Genomic DNA, 18,563 nt, shown 5'->3' with positions numbered 1-18,563 from the left:
AGCACAACAATCTGCAGCCTGTGTTTATTTCCAAGGAGTGCTTCCAAATGAATTAATAAAAAGTGGTAGCCTAATTAAACTACATCCTCTGCATTTTGCCTTTCTTCTGTACAGCCAAGCAACAGCTATGTGGAACAGAACAGCAGTGGTTAAACTCTCCCAAATACTTCATCCATCACTGCTTTGATCAGAGCCTCAAACTGTGAGGCAGCAAGAGCTGCCCAATAATCCACCTTTATTGCTTACTTGTTCACAAAGGATTGAAGAATCTTTGGGAGGAACCATCCCTTAAAGCAAAAAGTTTGTACCTCTTCTCCACATCACACCTAAATGATATTAAAGCTACGTCCATCTAGCACCTCACACAGAAAGAGAATGGTTTTGGACACTCCACCTCTGCAAAGCTTTATGCAAGATATATGGGTACTTTATGCATAAAGTCTTTGCCCCTTTTTTGTTGGAGGCTTCCCATCCCTCAGCATTGAGCAGTTACGCCTTTAGCTGTGTTCACTGTTTAATTTCCCCCACTGCCTTTCTTCTTCTCTTAACACTTGCATACTTTAGCCTTGGCTATGGAGTACTGACTAAGAAGGAACAATAGGTGCCTTTCAAGTCTTCAGAGTGAGCTTTGAGCAAGGCTCTGCTCAGGGACCCAATCAATATTTACTGCAGCTTCAAGCTACAGTTTCATGGCTCCTAGACCTTCCCTGGTTTTATTCTAACAAGGTGAAATTAAAGGCATAAACAGATTACAAACAAAAGTATTTTTTCTTGGAAATACTCATGGTCACGGAACATAAAGAAAAAAAGGAAAAGGGAAAGGAGACAAGAAAGATAAAAGAACACTCTACAATACAACAACTTATGTTTGAAGAGTAATCAGCCACTTATAATTAGGAAGGTAGTTTTTCCCCTAAAGCTGATTAGCAAAGTTTGAAAATCACACATCAGGGTAGCTACTACATGCAAATCCATTTAAAGTGATCAAAGTAAATGATGTTTGCAAAGAAACCCCACCTCATCAGCTATCTAAAGCTCTCATTCTCTTTGCAACACCTAGGTCATAGCATGACCACAACCTACAGCATCACCACAGATTATAGCAATGCATCCTTTTCAACAAATACAACATCCTGAAGCTTAAAAATCATAGTTAAGAAACACATTTTCAGCTTATCAAGTGAACAAAGACAGAAAAAAAGGTTAAGAACTGTCCTTTATCACATTAAGATCCAAAGTCACATGCAAGGTGCAAATACTTGCATCCAAAAAACTGGATGCTTCACAAGTAATGACAGTACAATTAAATGTTTTTAAATAAACTTTTTTTTCACTAAAATTTCAGGATTATTTTTCTTTTTGTACTGCATTCACAATTCTATAGAATTATTCACCTGTTTCTAGAAGCTTGCAGAATTGCAGCAAAACCAACAAAATTAAAAGACGTGCCCCAGCAGAAAACTGAGGTTTCAATTTAGAGAATCTTATTTAGCTTCTCCTCTTACTCTCCACAACAATCCATGTGACACAAAAAAAACCACCCAAAAATCACATTTCTGACAGTAAAATACAACTGGACTGACAATCATAATTTACCTGTTCAAACTGAAAGGCAGCTACGTGATTTTTTGTTTAGAGTAGTGGGAGTCCTGTCTGAACATGCTGTCTCATGTTAGATTCCACTGAAAGTTTTGAGTCAAAGAGTCTGACAAGCTACTCTTATAGCAGGAAAAATTACAGCTTTAGCTTCAGATGTGTCAGGATCTTTTGAAAAAAAAAACATTTTATGTCAGCCCTGTGGTTAAAGGGCATCAACAGCAGAACAGATGCACCTTTCCACATTGCATATTCAATTTTCAGATGCATGAAGTTTTGATTGTTCAAGCTGCTTCATTGGCGAATGTTGCATTATTGTCATGGCATTTGTTTGATTTTTAAAATTTGTCAGCATCTGATGGACTTTTCTATTCCACTCCTCTCACTTTAAGGAAATTTAAGAAAACTTTAAAGGATGACAGTATAAAAACACAGTAAAATTAAAGGAAGTCACAAACACACCTACAACAGATGTAAGACTCCTGAGTAAATAAAAAATCTTTGTATATGAAACAGAGTTCAAAATAATAAGGTTATGAGGCTTCCAAGCCTCAAATAAGTAGGGGCACTTTTATACCATGTTCAAACTGTAACAAAAGTCTCTTACCCATCTTTTAAATTACCTTCTACTAACCTCATACACAAGGTGAAAATTTCAATTAATATATGAATAAATAAGTTTTACAAGACAAATATGTAACCATACTCAAAACTGTAGTTTGATAAGGAGTAAACATTCAGTAGACAACCAAAATAAAAGGTAAAATCAATGGGCTTTGCAAAAGTGGTAAATGAAAACACAGGGTAAAAATTTTTAGAGAGATTTAGTCATTCTATTTTTCAAAACATCTTCGGACTACTAGTAATGTTTTTGAAATTTAGGGAGGAATAAAAAAAGAGAATGAGACATAGTGAAGCACAGTCAACTGAGCAGTTGATACTTATTTCATTCTCTTCTACTACTGCAACTTAAAAAAATAAAAGAACATTCAGTAAACTCAATGGAAATTTCATGCAAATATAGCACAGCATCTGGTCAGAGTATGTTACCATGCCATTTCTTTTACTCTGTGTTTATTAGATAAATATTGAAGAGTACTACAGTTTACTCACAATCACTTGTTAAGGGAACATTGCAGAAGAAGTAGTTAGTTATCCCATCTTATCATAAATCAGTATACTCTGTATTAATGAAATAGTTTCTCAACTGGCAATTAGTATTTGTGTAAACAATGTTCTTTCCTCTGATACATTATTTAAATAAAAGCATTACTGCACTGATACCAACTACAGTAGCTGGGAGTGCAGGAAATGCTCTTCCTAAAACCTATGAATTTATCTTGAGAAATTAGTATTTCTCTTCCTTCTCAAAGGTGGGAGTGTTTCTCAGACCAAAACCAATAATAAATCTATCCCTAACAGGAATCTCAAGTAACAGTACTAGTGTCTAGAAAATTTAACTGAAAACTACAGAACATTTTCACCTGACTACATCACATATTTTTGGGACCTAAGACACTACCAAGACTCATTTTGTTTCTGACATATCCATTACATTGTGAAAAGCAGACAACATTTTGTCTTAAGCGTAAGAAAATAATCTGAAAGAAAACTGTTAATTCTGGTAGACTGCATTAAACCTACCTAAGCTAATCTAAAAATTAAGTCTTGTATGCATCCACTATAATAGCATTATGAAGTAAATAAGCATGCAAACACAAAGAAGAAGCAATCATTCCTCCATCATATATTAAAAATCTAGTACAGAAATCCTAATTGGGTACTGCAATGATCTGATTCACTCAGAGAAGTTACAAAGGCAAAATTGCTTTCATCAGTAACAATACATTACCTCCAAACTCCACACCTAAAATTAAGTGCTTAGGAAAGTCTTCCAAATGCTTTGTTCTGAAGAAGGCCATTATATAAGCACTAAATCAAGACAGCTAGTATGGAAAATGGAAAACGGACATTTCGTTTTACAGTAAGCCATAAAATGCAGTTCAGTCAGACACAAGATCTAAAAAAGTAACAATAAAGCGATGCTGTAAATCACTAAAAAAACTTTTCTTTTTTTTTTTAAAGCTAACTATCACGCTTTGGAGTAGAACCACTGAATATGGAGATTCTCCTCATAAAGCGTTCTTTGCACTTTAAAAGTAAGTTTTATATAATTGAGATATAGAGAAAGGGTTTGCTTGGAATTTGAATGCAGTGAATAGCCATGATATAATGAGATGCAAGTACAATCTACCTCTGTAATTAATTTTCCTTCTTCACCCACACTGTCACTTGTTATGATAATGTGAATCTTAACCTCAATGAGAAATTTCATACCACCTTGATTAAAGATACTGCAAATAACAACATTCTTTTTATTTTGGTTTTATTTCAATAAAGAATATACTCTCAAAACCCTCAACCCTTCTGCTAATGAAGTTTCCATCTACAACAGAGATTTTTTGGGACCGATTTATACATCATGTTTTTAAGTGAGGATTATGCTATTATGTGTACTACAAAATGATCGTGCTCTGCAGAAACTGTTCTTAGTTTTTTTCTAAAGGCAGTTTGTCTGAGGTCTTTTTAAGACGTAAGTTCCTCAATAAAATTGTGTATGCACTCTTTTACATATCTGTGAATTAACACAAAAAGTTATTAAACACTCACAAGACACTTTTGAAATATAATTTAAAAATCAACACATAAAATGTTCAAAGATTTCCAGAAACATTGCAGGCAACTCCCTACAAATACATGCAAGTAGTATTAAATTGGGCCCAATGTCTTACAACGGGATCTACCAACACAGAGACAACAAAACGCAATCAAATTTCAAACATCAATGATGGATACAGTTTAAAAATTAGAATTGGCATTTTTTGCAAGATTTTATTTTACTGAAAAGAATTTTATTTCATCAATATGCATCTTCTCAAATTTAACAGGGTCACATTTCCTTAAAGATGTATCTTCCTCTCATCATGCTCTGTCTCATAGCTGCTAGACAAGAACAAGTCCACTGGAAACCAAGAAAAATGTAGTACTTGATACTCCATAAAATGAAAATGCATAAGAATAATTTCTTCCTCAGCAATCCCAAACTACAGGGTCATACAACACAACAGGAATAACTGCTCGTCATTTTGGGAAAACAGTAATAAACTACATGGTTTATATATTAAAGACTTTATTTTTACACAGAGAAGTTGCATTCTCCAGGGAGTACTCTTTTGTAGAAGGCTATTATTCTAATTTCTAGAAAACAGAGACTTCTTTCCTGAATACAGTGATTTAGTTATTTCAGTGAGGGAATCATTCCATCCTATTTGGACATTCACAAGATCCACTCGGTCCATAAGGAGTAGCTCACCAAGAAGAGAACCATGTATTGCATCTACTGCTTTGGAAAACACAAAACACAAGTAATCTAGTGGTGTAGTACTGTATGTGATTTATTTTACCTTCATGATCTTAATTTTTTTTTTTTTTTGGCACATACCAAACCATACTACACTATGTAGGGCATTCAACACCTCAGAGTTTCACTAACGTCTGTCTATCTGCTAACCACATACGATAAGCCAATTCTCACTTTTGAAACAGCTGAGAGCAAAACACTACTCACTCAACAAGGTTTGCTTTTACCCTCTTCCATTCCCAAGGGTAGAGATCCCAAGTCTGCAAAAACTGCTCAAAAAAATTTTAGTCTAGAACTTCCATGAACCCAAGCAGACAAAGACCCCCAGGGTTCTACAGTTCCACCCTGCTATGCCCCCTCACTAGATTCAATTCACACAGATTGTGCAGCCTCACAAAAAGTGACAAGGCTAACTTCTGGAACTCATATTCAGGAGAACTACACCATAAAATCATCAATACAGGAGCTAAATCAACTCCCATCCAAAGCAGTTCAAAAATCTTTTTATGTTAATAAGTTGGATACAAATACCTCCAAACAACTGCAATAAAAATCCAACAATAGATAGAGCATTTAAAAAAAAAAAAAATCACACCTTGCAGTGGCTGTCAAGGTATACAGTGCAAATAAATAGACAGACTTCCATTCCTCACTACTACCCATCAGCTCTGACTGACGACTTCTACTCTTAAAAACAAGGGTATGTATGTAAACAATTTTCCTTAATCAATTTTAAGGGACCATTTTTTGGGAAAGTATTTACGAACTTTCATGTGAAAAAAAGCTGAAATAAAATCTAAGGCAGTTAGGCACCAAGCAGTCTCAAAAATCCCATATGGCTGCTGTCTGCAACTCTTGGTACCTAAATATACTCAAAATTCTGGTTTTGAGGATATATTCTTTTTAAATCAGTGGCCTAAAAGAATGCTTAAATAAATTACTCATTTTTCAGGCTGCAAAAAAAAAAAAAATTAGTAAACACTGGTGTGAAGGCACAACTTCACTCTTTCAATGCCTTTAAGAACAGTGTTTAAGATAATTCACATTACAATTACGCATTTATGCTTACATTTGGAAGTATGTGTGCAAGGATAAATGCAACAAGCACACATTTCATTGAAATCACTACTGCAGTACACCAAAATCCTAGCCTGATTTCGCTTAAGATAACCCGCACACTATAGGCTGGAAACAGAAAAAAAATGAACATGCAAACTAGCTGCTTTCACTCAGCTTTTTTCTAATCCAGTTTACTATGCAAGGCACAAGCAAAAGCATACAAAAGATGATTCCCACCCATTTAATAAATGCAGACAAATACTGGCCTTGATCGCAGCAATTTTATTGGAAAGCTCAGTTCACCAGAAAGTGTGCAAGACAGAATGAGAGAAAGGCAAATGTGGCTCAAAAGCAAAGGGAAAAGTGCATGCAACTTGGACATAAGTGAAGGGACAAATATAACCCTAGAATTAAAATCTTTGGAATAAAGAATAATAATCTTCCAAGTAAATATGACTTCACCAGGACTGAATTTCCCCAACTGGGCATTGTATATACATAATTTATATATATATATACACACACATATATATATAGAATTATTAGGCACACACTTCCCATGTTCTTTGCCCCCAAAAGCAGAGCTGACAATGGTGACAGCAGAGTGTGTAATTAGTTTTTATTGTTCCCCTGACAGCCATAGCTCTGCAAGGACCCCTTGCCTTTTCCATTGTAAATGTTATGGAAAAATACACTAATGACAGGCATTTAATTATGGGCACAGCGACCATGATGGGAGCTGCGCCAAAAGTGATTGGCAGCTTGGGATACCAGATATTCACAGCAATGGTTCTTTTTCTATCATACCTTGTAATCCAGATTACAGATTATGAAGGTAGAAGTTTTTTAAAACATCTTTGGTTGTTGTCTAGAAATATTGTTATTAATTACCACAAGCAGACAGAAACAGACTGAAAAAATCAACGAAATGTTTAAATTTTTTTCATTAGTAGCATGAAGTTTTTTGAAAGAGGTCTATCCACTGACAATGCCATCAACGTAAAAGAAATCCCCACTGACTCCAGCACATAGCTAACTTTTTTTTTTAATTACACATAGTTACAAACAAAGAGATGCTACACCCTCTTAACATATCTTTATTCCGTATTTACAATAAACTGTTCCACATTCAGCTGCAGTGGCTGAGGTGCTTTTTCGCCTGATTAATTAGCAATTGGGAGACACGCTTTTTGGCAGCTTTTGTATCCCTATTATTTCTTTTGCTTTGGCACAAAAACTCCCTTTTGGGAGCACCAGTATTTGTACTGTACCCCACTTAGTGATGGATCACTAATTTTTAATAAACTAAGTCCCAGACGCACTTCAAAATTATGTAAAAGTGTATTGGAGCAATAACTGTAAACAAATAATAAAGAAATAAATAAATACATGGACCAGAGGTAAGAGCTGTTGCAGTACATAAAATATTAGGTCTTTTCCAGACTATACATGGAAAGCCTATCCAAGAAATCACATGTAACCTTAAAATGTTGGTCTGAATTGGCTTTTAGCTGCTTGATCCAAATCTCTGCCTTTATCTTTAAAAAGCGACCAGCTAATGTGGATGCGCAATTTCCTTGAAGAATGCTATATCTGAATGTTCCTTCACTGTTTCTCATCCCTCCCCCACGACCAGATGAATGAAATTACTCTGTGAAGCAGATTTCTGTGAAGAATGACCACACAATTCTGGACCAAACGGTTCTAAGTCTATGTAGTAGTCACAAATCCCTGGCTAAGCCGAACAAAGCAACATTATTCCAAAGTGGTAAGTTTGGGAATATAAAAGTGAAGCTGTCTGGCTCTAAAGTGGTAACTTACAAATAGCTGCAGAATCACTGTTGGCTGTCCATCCCCCATCCAGCTGGCTCTCATATCAGTGACTTCAAAAATGCAGTTTGCCATTATGGTGGCTTAAGGCACTTTGTGTGCCAGTGCAATGACCATGCTGTGTGTGCGTGTCAGAAGGTCAATACTTTCAAATTCCAGAGTCTCTCTTTATTTCCTTCTTTTCTGGAAACAATAGGAAAGAGAGCAGGATTGATAGCTCCTACTTTGTTAACTTCTGCTCACCAAATGCCCTGCCTGTATGAATACATAATTATTTTTTGAAAAATCTGATTAGACATCAAATAAAGAGGGGGAGGGGAGAAACCACAACCACCAAACAAAAACCCAATGCAGCTGTTTTTCCTGCTCATTAACAGCATTAATTGGTAAATTTTCTTGCAACAACTTTTAACAATTGCAAGAGACCCAACATCATTAAAGCTGCTAGAAGTCCTTACCTACTGCTGATGAATTAGCATTGAAGACTGACAACTGTGCTACAAAGATCATCATCAAAATTAGCAGTAAGTAAAATAAAATAATTGCATTGTCTCTTCATAAAAAAAAAAAATCTGTATTTTATTTATACATCACTACAAAACCAACAAAATATTAGACTTTAAGAGATTTGGGGACTTTTTTTATGTTTGATTAAAAGAGTTAGAATGTATTCAGCTTCAGTTTCAAAGGCACAGGCTGAGAAAAGATTCTAAAATTTATTTACAAATTTGAAACAAACTCAAAGTAAAAATTAAAACAAAAAATCCTATGTACAGTAATAGCATTATAATATCAATATTTATAAATTTCTTAGCAAGTCCCTGTGTGATAAGATAATGTGATTTGAATGTCTGCAAAGAGAAGGAAATTCTCCCTAATTGTAACGTGAATTTGAAAAATACTACTTTGAAGTCCACAAAACCAAAAAGGTAGTGCTTCATTGCCACACACCAGGGCACGGCTGCGGTGCTCAGCTACTACTGATGAACAACGCACACCATGTGAACGCGCCTGCTACTTCCAGCAGGCGCATCCACCCCCAAGCAAGAAAAACTAAGTAATTTCAGAGAGGAAGTACTATGCTATTTTAATGAATGAAGAAGGTCAGTGCTCCACTGCGAACATTAATTATGGCACAAAATATATTCTGTCCAAACATGCATCCTTTTAAATGTCACAAGTCCAAATTTTATCTTTCAGAATGAAACAAATACGTTTTAGCAGAAGGCAACCAGTGTCAAAGTGAATGTATCTCATAGCCTTGGGGTTTTTTTGCCTCATCAGATGATTCATAAACAAATAATTTCTTCTCTACACTCTGCACCATTTCATCACTGTAATCAAAACCTAAAGATGGTGCCTATCAAATAAGATGGTTCTTCAAAAGTCAGATGAAAACAAACAAAAAATAAAGTTACTCAGTGATAAACATAAAATAAGATTTTTTTTATTGCAGATACTGCTCTCAAGCAGTTTAATATGCTGATCTAATGACGGAAAAGAAAACGAACATGAAAAATAACTTACTTACAGATTTTGTGAGTCTAAGGTCCTTTTTTCCATGCAATATGTCAGCATGGATAGGTAAATTCTTCCTCTAGATTATAATGCAAGTGACAATAAGAATTGTAATTTTCAAGTAAAAACTGCAGAACCTGAAGGATTTGCTTTAATTGGTATTAACAATTCAAGCAGATCTTGCTAATTAACGGGAGTCTTGTGCAGCTTCTAGTTAGCTGATTTTTTCTTCTGACAGCATTTTTACTGGTCATGCATTTGAACAGAAAATGGCCATAAAGCTCTTTGCATACTAGCTAACAGAACATGGACACCAAACTAAGTCTCTGCATTTTGCAGCATTAAAAAATAAACTCTTTTTTTCCATAAAACTGGGATCTAACAATGTCTTTTCATCAGCTTGTCAATAGCAGAATATGAAGGGTGCTTCCCCAGATTAAATATATACATATAATATATATATTGGGGTGTATTCTTCTTTTACTGTATTTTTCTGGCATTCTATGGTGGAGAAATACAATCTCAATCTCACAGAACAGCAGGGGTTTTCTTACACACGTATTTTCACATACTTAATTTTAACACAAATTATTTTCTAAAATGTATAGGAATGGGAATTAGTGCTTTTGTAATGTAACAATCTAGGCTCAGGTTCCTAAAAAAGAGGATTTCGGATATCTACAGATGTTTTCACACTATAAAATAATACACACCATTTTAAATGAGCTCAACTATAATTTAGCTTGGAGAGACTACAATGAATAGGGAGAGTGCAAAAACGCAAGGAAGACTCCTAATGCGTGAATGATTCTATTCTTCCATTCAGCTGTGCTGAAGTACCTTACAGTATGGCTTACTCATAATAACTGTAATACCATCAGAATGCAATTTCAATAACTTGTCTGCTTATTTCAAACCAAACGTTTTCATTTCATTATGTTGGTGTGCTGCTGACTGACTAAATTTTAAGCACAAATGCAACAAAAACTTAAACAAAACAGGGCCCTTTATTCTCAAAAGTGAATTAGACCATTCAGAAGCACTGGAATATTAGATTAATCATGAGACTAAAGACATTTTTTTAAAAAATAATGCTCAAAACTGGGTAGCAGAGCAAAGAGTGTTTATTGGAAGAAAATTGCAGATCTAAAATACTTGTAATTGCATTGAAAAAAAATTAAATTGAAAAACAGTAAGCCAAAGCAACAGAAGCATATCTCAAAGGCATGGACAAACTACTGTGTACTCATGGTTTCTCCAGGAAAGGCTGTGTCTTTGTTAGCATCTTCTCTGAGCTGTTCCTAGTGACCAAACTTTTTGTGTTTTCTTGGTAGTCTAGTATTTCAACAATGCTGCAGTCCTCCACCCAGCAGCAGACTGGTGTTGGAAGAAGTCATGAGGCACTCAAATAAGCCCAGAAAGTTCTCAAAGCACACTCATGTAATCTTCTCTGTTTGATTTTACATTGGTGTGCCCAAGTGGTAGCTTATCTACCTGCCCACCTACTGACCTGGGAACTACCAGCGTGTGAAGAAACAGCAAACTGGGAAGATGGCCAAGAACTAAAACACAGAATCTACAAATAATTCTTTTATTACTGCTTTGAACTTTAACACTAAATACCTTAGCTGGAAGATTAGACCTGGAAATCTGATGGAAATTCCATTCACTTTCTAAACACTTCAGAGTTCAACTACAAAAAATACATTTTCAGATTTTTTTCCCTCACATAATATTCTTGATACACTGTACAGCACATCACCACCTAATGACACACTTCAATGCATACATACACACGTGTATATATATGTATATATGCGTACTTATATATATACACAAATATTGAAATTCATACATATTCTCACTACATATGCCATATACATTACATATGCCTCTCCATACGAATGCAATGACCATGACTCCTGAAGGACTAATTGCATTCATTCATTTTCTCAGCCCAGCATGAAGCTGGTAGATTGCTGGGATCATAGCAATAGGGGAGGGAAAGGAAGGCTCATCTTTATCTATCCTTCTCAAAAAGCATATAGGGCTAGAAGAAAGAATGAAATGAAGTGTCCTGACTACATGCACTTGGAAAAGATTTTTTAAGAACGGTTTCATGAAGATCAGGTACCACTTAACAAGGTGCCTTTCATACAAAGGTGGAAGCCAGTGAAACTATTGTTCTTTGTGCAGTCTTTCCATAGAAGGTTTCAAACTGTTTCAAACACCCACTTTTAAAATAAACACCAACGTTCTTTTGGAGACACAAGGTGTTAATGAAACCATTAAAAGCAAAGAAAGTAGGTGTAAAGAATTGAAGGCTCTACTACTGATCTTTTAATTACAAGGAACCCGTCGGAGATTTCTTCAGCTCTCGGAGAGCAAGCTGCTGGATAAAATGCTCTCAAAATAAAAGCCATGCTGTTTCAAAATAGGTTTATATATACATATAATATATATACAAGTATGTATATGTATACCCCAAGTACTTAGGCTCCTATGCTTCCCTTGACATATGAGACTTGTACATAACACCAACATCAAAGTAAATACCTTGACTTTACCCTTCCTCATCCCCAAGTTCTTAGCTGTTCTTAACGTGCGTAACTGCTTTCTTCCTATTTCAGCCATTTCTGCATGGCTTCCCTCAACTCTGCACATAGGCATTACTGTGTCTATATGGAAAACAAAAAAACAAGACAAACCAAACAAAAAAACAGCCACATGACCTCAGCACATACAACCAACATGCTATGGTGAAATCCACAAACATGTAACAGACAGCAGAACACTCAGACATCCATCCAGCCCATGAAAATGCTCTAAAAAGTGCCAGGTGTGCATGAGCTGCCACGACCAGAGCTTCTCAAAACTAAATCTGTGAATTTGGCTGGTCCAGGGAGGCACTTAAGCACACATCTATCCACACACACAACAGCAGCAGAACTTAGGCGTGTAAGGATTGAGTTCAAAGAAGTTAGATGCTTTTCTGAAACAGTGCCTAAATACTCAGCTGAAAAATCCACATAGGCTGAGAAATCCAGGTTGTGAAATTCTGGTCTATGCATAGAATTTTCAGAAGTATTCACTCATTTTTCTGTTTGCTGCTCCCAAATATCTATCTAAAAAAAAAAAGCCTTTATAAATACTGACCAAACTGTGGTATCCAGTTTAATTATGGGAAATCCCCAGCTGAAATTGAAATTACTTTTCAGTACCTAAATTCTCTAATTACCATCTGATTTGATTTTATCCACATAAATACACAAAGAGAAAATAAATCAGCATCCTATGTCTTTATAATAATTTTTTAAGGATTTGATATACCATTTTCTTGTATAAAATGCAGCCAAGCCCAGTAATACTCCTAATAAAAAATATTTGCTTTTGTGAGACTAGAAGCTATGGCCTCTATGTATGACCAGAAACTAGACTTGCAATTCAAGTATTTTTAACCACCCCGAAAGTAACAATTTATAAAGCTACATAACCTGACACTGAAACAACTTACAGGGGAATACCTAAATAGAAACCACAATCCTAAAGCATACTCCTGGCAAGCAGAAAAACATAGCAATAATTACATCAAGTAGTTCAGCTTGAACTGTGACAAGATTAAAAGCAGTAGCAGGCACTAAGCAGGTCGACCGCTTTAAAATTTGGCCCTGGTACACAAAATTAGTTCTGAATTCTAATTAGAAGGACACTACTAATCAAGATTAAATTAATATGCTCCATTCCAAAACTGAGCATTGTATTCAGAATAATATTCCCTGATGATAATAAATTGCTGTTCCATATAAGAACACATATGCAAACAGTGCTGAAAGATTAATGCGCTTTATGATGGAATTTGTGTACACTTAATTCTAAGCCTACACAAATAAACAAATAAAAGAAACAACATTTTTGAGCTTACTTGAGGATTCATTTCCAATAAAAAGAAAAAAAATAAGGATTAAAAAAAAATTATTTTATTTATACTTCAAAATTTTAATTCCTAAGTATATTCTCTCCTGGAATTGGACTACAGCATTTACGGTAGGTGTATGTTGATAATTAAATACAGAATAAGGCACAGCAATACTTTAAACATTTCCAAGAACTGACTTTGACTCTGTAAGAATATACAACTTTGTTACTCGTACATACTGACAATAATGACCATACACTTTCTAATTGCTCTAGCAGAACTTTGGCAACTAGCCAAGACATATAATACGAATTTTGCTACTAGACTCCCATGATTTTTTATTTACAAAACATTGTTCACACCAGCAGCGCTTATCAACCGGACTACTCAACAATTTGCTGATGTGTCTTTCAATAAGAATTAAATTTTTACGTATTTCAGTAAGTTGCTGGAGTCTAATACTAATAAAAATTAAACCATCAAACCAAAAGGAAGGACAATCATTATTAAATTCTTCAAACTTTAAATAAAACCTAAATTTAGAGTGCCTTTATCATTATTAAGATGATCAATATTTCATTTTTTTAAAGGAAATTAATTAGTTCTATGGCAGTTTGTTAATTCTGAATAAATACAATAAAGAAGTAAGTAAATCACAACGGTAGTATTTGTGTTTAAAGAATTACACTATATTTTTCCTCTAATTTCAAGTAGTTATCACCAAGTAAGCATCTCTGCTTACTTCTACATGTGTTCACCTCCTGGGTCTGCCTCTAGATGAAGATAAATCACTCCAAAGTTACTCCTGCAACACCGTTAACTGCTCTAAAAATTTTGATATCCAAAGACAATATTGCCTTCAGCTTAGGTTCTGAGAAAACAAATTCAAAAGAGAAGTGCTTTCTTTTCTTTGGGTCTCTTCCACCTACCATTCAGGTGTTTGCCTGTTTTTATGTAATGCTCGTGTTACTTGGAAAGCACACACGAACTGGGCACGCTGTATAAAACAAAGGAGAGTTACATCTGCACCCTGCTCTTTCTCATATCTTTAATTCACAAATAAACACAACATGTTCAAATGGATACATCCATTGTGAGAGAGCAGCATTTTAAGAGAAAAAATGTTTGTTTTTAAAACAGAAGGTTTAGAAACATCTTAAAATTAACTCTTCCTCTGCTGTTTGGAAGAATAACAAAACTAAGTTTTCTTTGCAGTCTGCTGACGTTAGATGTTGGATTAATAAGAGATTCCATTAAAGTAGTGATATATGATTAAGCTTACTAGAATCCTTGTAAATATAATTCAGTGTATGATACCTACCAACTAGGTAAGCATTGCTTGTACCTTCAACTGTCTTTACCTATGTACAGTTATTGTGTAAGATCATCACACAAAAGACAGCAGAAGTGAAAAATCTTGAATCTAAGGCTATTTTTGCAGTATTTTAACTGTTATGGCAGCAATGTGTGCAGTGAGTCAAACCTATTTCTTTCAACGATCCTCCTTTCACTCAGTGGGATTTGAGAATATTACTTCATTTTTTTCCCTTTTTCTAGCAGTTACATTTCATTTTGCCTAACAACAGAAAAAATCTCAGTTTTTTAGAGACAAGCAATTTTTGGGACATACGTTCTTTGATGGTGATGTGAGGTATAACTTTTCATCTTGTTTACTCTGAGCAGTTTTTTTCACGTAACACATGTAGAAAGAGGAAAGTGCAGAGAGAGGCATTTCAAATCGGAGATACTCATCATACCCAAATATGATTGTTTCTGTTTCTTTGTCTCAAGTTTTTTGTGCCAACTATTTATCGCTGAGGCGTTGCGACCAGGAGCACAGTATTAAAGTGCTGGACAGACTAGCTAACCCTGGGCACTTGAAAATTCTGTCCATTAACTTCTGCATCACCTATTTTAAACCTGCTCTGGAATACCGAGTAGTGAAGTTTTCTGCAAGCAACACAGATCTATTAAAAAACATGACCTGTGACAAAAATCAATGTGCTAATCTCAAGCCAAACAGCAGTATCAGAAGCATAAAAAAGAGATAACCTAAGATAAAACGTCCCCAAATTTACTTAGACTAGCCTGACAGGTTTACGAAAGAAAAAAAAAAAGATCCCTTTGACACGGGTGCTTTGACAAGGCAAAAATATTTAATACCCAGCTGACTTTTTATCTAAACACATGGATATCATTTGGAGCAGGACTGAAATTACCTGATGGTAAATATGAGGGAAAACTCCAGAAAAAAAAAAATTAAACCTCCCTTTCCAGTGCTGAACTGCACTCAGAGCCTGGTGCTAGGAACCCTCCGGCGCGAGGGGAGCGGAGCGACTGCGCCAGCACCACTCGGCCGCGGCGGCGGGGACCCCGGAGATGCCGTCCGTGTCCGGCGGCACCGGCAGACCCCGGGCCGGGACGACATACCTACCTTGCTTCCTCACCTCCAGCCCGCCCGGGAGAGCCCCTCGCCGGGCGGGCAGCGCAGGGCATAGCCGGGCAAAGCCGCCCCTGACAACCACCTCACCCGGGGTTCTGCGGAGGTCCCGCCGAGGACGCAGAGCCCTGTCCGGGGCCGGCTCCCCGCTACCGGCGGGCGCCACTCCCGCCGCAGGAACCTTTAGGGGCACCACTACCTGAGCCCCTCATCCCTCCCGAGCTCCTGGAGCAGGGCTGGCAGCAGACGCCGGCTGCCCATGCCCCGCCGGGAGGGCATCCATCTGGCTCCTGAGGGCCGGCGGCGGCCGATCCCAGGGAAGCCGGAGAGGAGAGGAGAGGAGAGGAGAGGAGAGGAGAGGAGAGGAGAGGAGAGGAGAGGAGAGGAGAGGAGAGGAGAGGAGAGGAGAGGAGAGGAGAGGAGAGGAAAGGAGAGGAAAGGAGAGGAAAGGAGAGGAAAGGAGAGGAGAGATCACCCCCGCCACCCGCCCACCGTTGCTGCCTGAAGCCCTGAACCTCCGAAAAATAAAAGTTTTACTCTCCGTCTTGCAGCCGGTCTCTCGACACGAGTCTCCGGCGCCGGAGCGCCGCTGTGCGCCCGCCCGCCGACCCCCGCCCGGTGCGCGCCCGCGGCCGCCCCGCGTACCTGGGGTTGGAGCTGTTCCAGTAGACGGCGTAGCGGTCGGCCACCGCCTTGGCGCCGGGCTCCTGCCCGCGCACGCACACCCACAGCGCCGCGGCCGCCAGCAGCAGCATCTCCACGTGCGGCATCGCGCCCGGCCGGTGGCGCGGCGAGGCGGGATGACGGAAAAATAAAGAAAAGAGGGGAAAAAAAAAAAAAAAAAAAAAAGAATGGGGAAGAAGGCAGGCGGAACCAAGCCGGGGCGCGGGAGTTGTGGCGTGAATAAATAAAAAGCGAGGCGCGGAGGCGGTGGGCTCCGCGGCGTGCCGCGCCGCAGCGAGAGGAGGGCGCCTGGCGCCGAAGACGGGCAGCAGGCGGGGAGGGCGATCCGCGGCCCCTCAGGAAGCCTCACCCTGGCAGGGGGTGGTGGGGGCCGAGACGGGTGGCGGCGGCAAGCGGCGGGAGGTGCTCATTCACCGGGAGTCCCGGACGGAGCCCACGGCACGACATACACCGGCCCGCCGGCGCGGCGGGCGGGCGAGAGCAGCCCTTCCTTCGCCCCCTGCGAGCGGCCCCGGCGGCGCTGACGGCCGAAGTGCGCGGGGATGGAAGGAGCGAACGAGCGGGAGACGGGGAAGAAGAGCGGGGAGGAGGAGGGGAAGGAGATCCTTTCCCTGGAAGCCCACGGCGAGTCCTGGCGATATATTAAAGGCCGCCGGCTGGGAGCGGGAGGAGAAGTGCCCGCAGATCTCAAAGTACAAAGTTTGTGTCTTCCTTTCTGGCCCTCCGTTCCCCGCAAATGAGCAACAAACAAAAACAGGAAAAAAAAAAGGGGGGGAGGGGAGGGGAGAGAGGGGGAAAGAAGCAAAAGCCCTGAGGAGTTTGCTTGCTGCGCTGATGGAGTTGAGGAGCCTGTTCTGCAGCACGAAGTGTCTTGAAGGAGACTTTGTGGAGTGGTTTTCTTGTCCTTCCTGTTCCTGGGCGGTGGATGCACCAAGGACTGAGCAACAGCCAAGGCAAAAAAAAAAAAAAAAAAAAAAAAAAAAAAAACAAAAAAGACGGGCGGGGGGGTGGGGGCAGGGGAAAAAAAAAAAACGGCCAATCCAAGAAATATAGTGGCGTGGAAACCAAGGAGATGAAAGTAAAAAAAAATGTTTTATGAGAGGGCGTGGAGGAAAGCAAAATCTCGGAGAAGTGCAAAATCAAGCCTGCAAACTCCTCTGATGATGCTGGTCTTGGCTCGCCTCTCCTGCTCGGGGAACGAATGGAGCGATAAGGCGAGGTGCAGAAATCTCCTGATTCAGCCTCCCGGAGCCTCTCTGAGATAAAGCAGGGTCCAGTTCCGTGAACATCAACTTCTGCGGAAGGACAAAACAGTTTGAAAGAGCAGGGAGGGGGTAAGAGAAAAAGAATCCACCCCTCAGACGGCTACATAAGGAGATCGAAAAAAACCCAACCACCCCAGATCTTCTCGGTCTTGCCCAACAGCTGCTCCCCTTTTCCCTCTGAAGCAGCAGCAAGAGCGGCAAAGAAAAATATACCACGCCAGCAGGCAAATAAATAAACTTGAATGCAGCGGCAGGCAGGGAGGGATCGTAAAGAGCGGCGAGGATTGGAGGGGCAAAAGTCAGCTCTGGAAAAAAAAAAAAATTGCTTTATGGGAGGAAAAAAATCTTTAAACAGTCACGCCCCCTTTTGCAATGACCGGTCCCTTCACTGCGTGTAAATCCGACATCAGCAACCTGGAAAAGCTAGGAGCCTGGCGTGCTGAGCTGTCTCTGTGCATGCGTGTGTGCGACAGGCAGCCGCAGAGATCTATGCGCGGTATATCGAGGTACGCACGCACACAAACACACACACACGCATACATACATGCACACGAGAGGGTCAGATCGGGCGCCGGTGTGCACGAGGGATGAAGACGAGGAGGAGGTGCAGGCAGCCAGCTCCAAGCACGGGCGCTGCTGCTTGATCATGTGGGATTTTTGCATGCAGTTTACTTGGGAAAGGGGGGGATTTGCCTGCGCAGCCAGTCAGGACACAGCCTGCTGTTTGCTTACAGATTCCCTTTTTTTTTTTTTTTTTTCCCTTTTTTTTTTTTTTTTTTTTTTTTTTTTAAAAACATAATTGGTTTGTAAAAAAAAAAAGGAGGGGTCAACCCG

The 18,563-nt window shown here is 39.0% G+C and overlaps 1 protein-coding gene across 5 annotated transcripts in view; it reads right to left on the bottom strand.

Moving 5' to 3' along the window:
- Nucleotides 1–18,432, bottom strand: part of EFNA5 (ephrin A5) — a 208,692-nt gene extending 190,260 nt beyond the window's left edge. For 2 of the 5 annotated variants that reach the window (XR_006016060.1, XM_042028054.1), the window contains exon 1: nt 16,426–18,241. Coding sequence is in view for 4 of the 5 variants with exons in the window: in XM_042028054.1 (XP_041883988.1) it covers nt 16,426–16,550 (125 nt within the window). In the remaining variant the exon portion in view is untranslated. Of the gene's footprint in view, nt 1–15,774; nt 16,095–16,425; nt 18,247–18,273 lie in introns of those variants that run through there. The other 3 variants (XM_042028055.1, XM_042028057.1, XM_042028056.1) reach the window with 3 other exon arrangements.
- Between the last annotated feature and the right edge of the window lie 131 nt (nt 18,433–18,563).

This window comes from Corvus kubaryi, unplaced genomic scaffold (genome assembly GCF_017639235.1).
Source record: "Corvus kubaryi isolate FWS band 111438036 unplaced genomic scaffold, C.kubaryi_AGA036_p1.0 37302, whole genome shotgun sequence".
NCBI lineage: Eukaryota > Metazoa > Chordata > Aves > Passeriformes > Corvidae > Corvus > Corvus kubaryi.
This window is presented reverse-complemented; position numbering and strand designations above follow the sequence as displayed.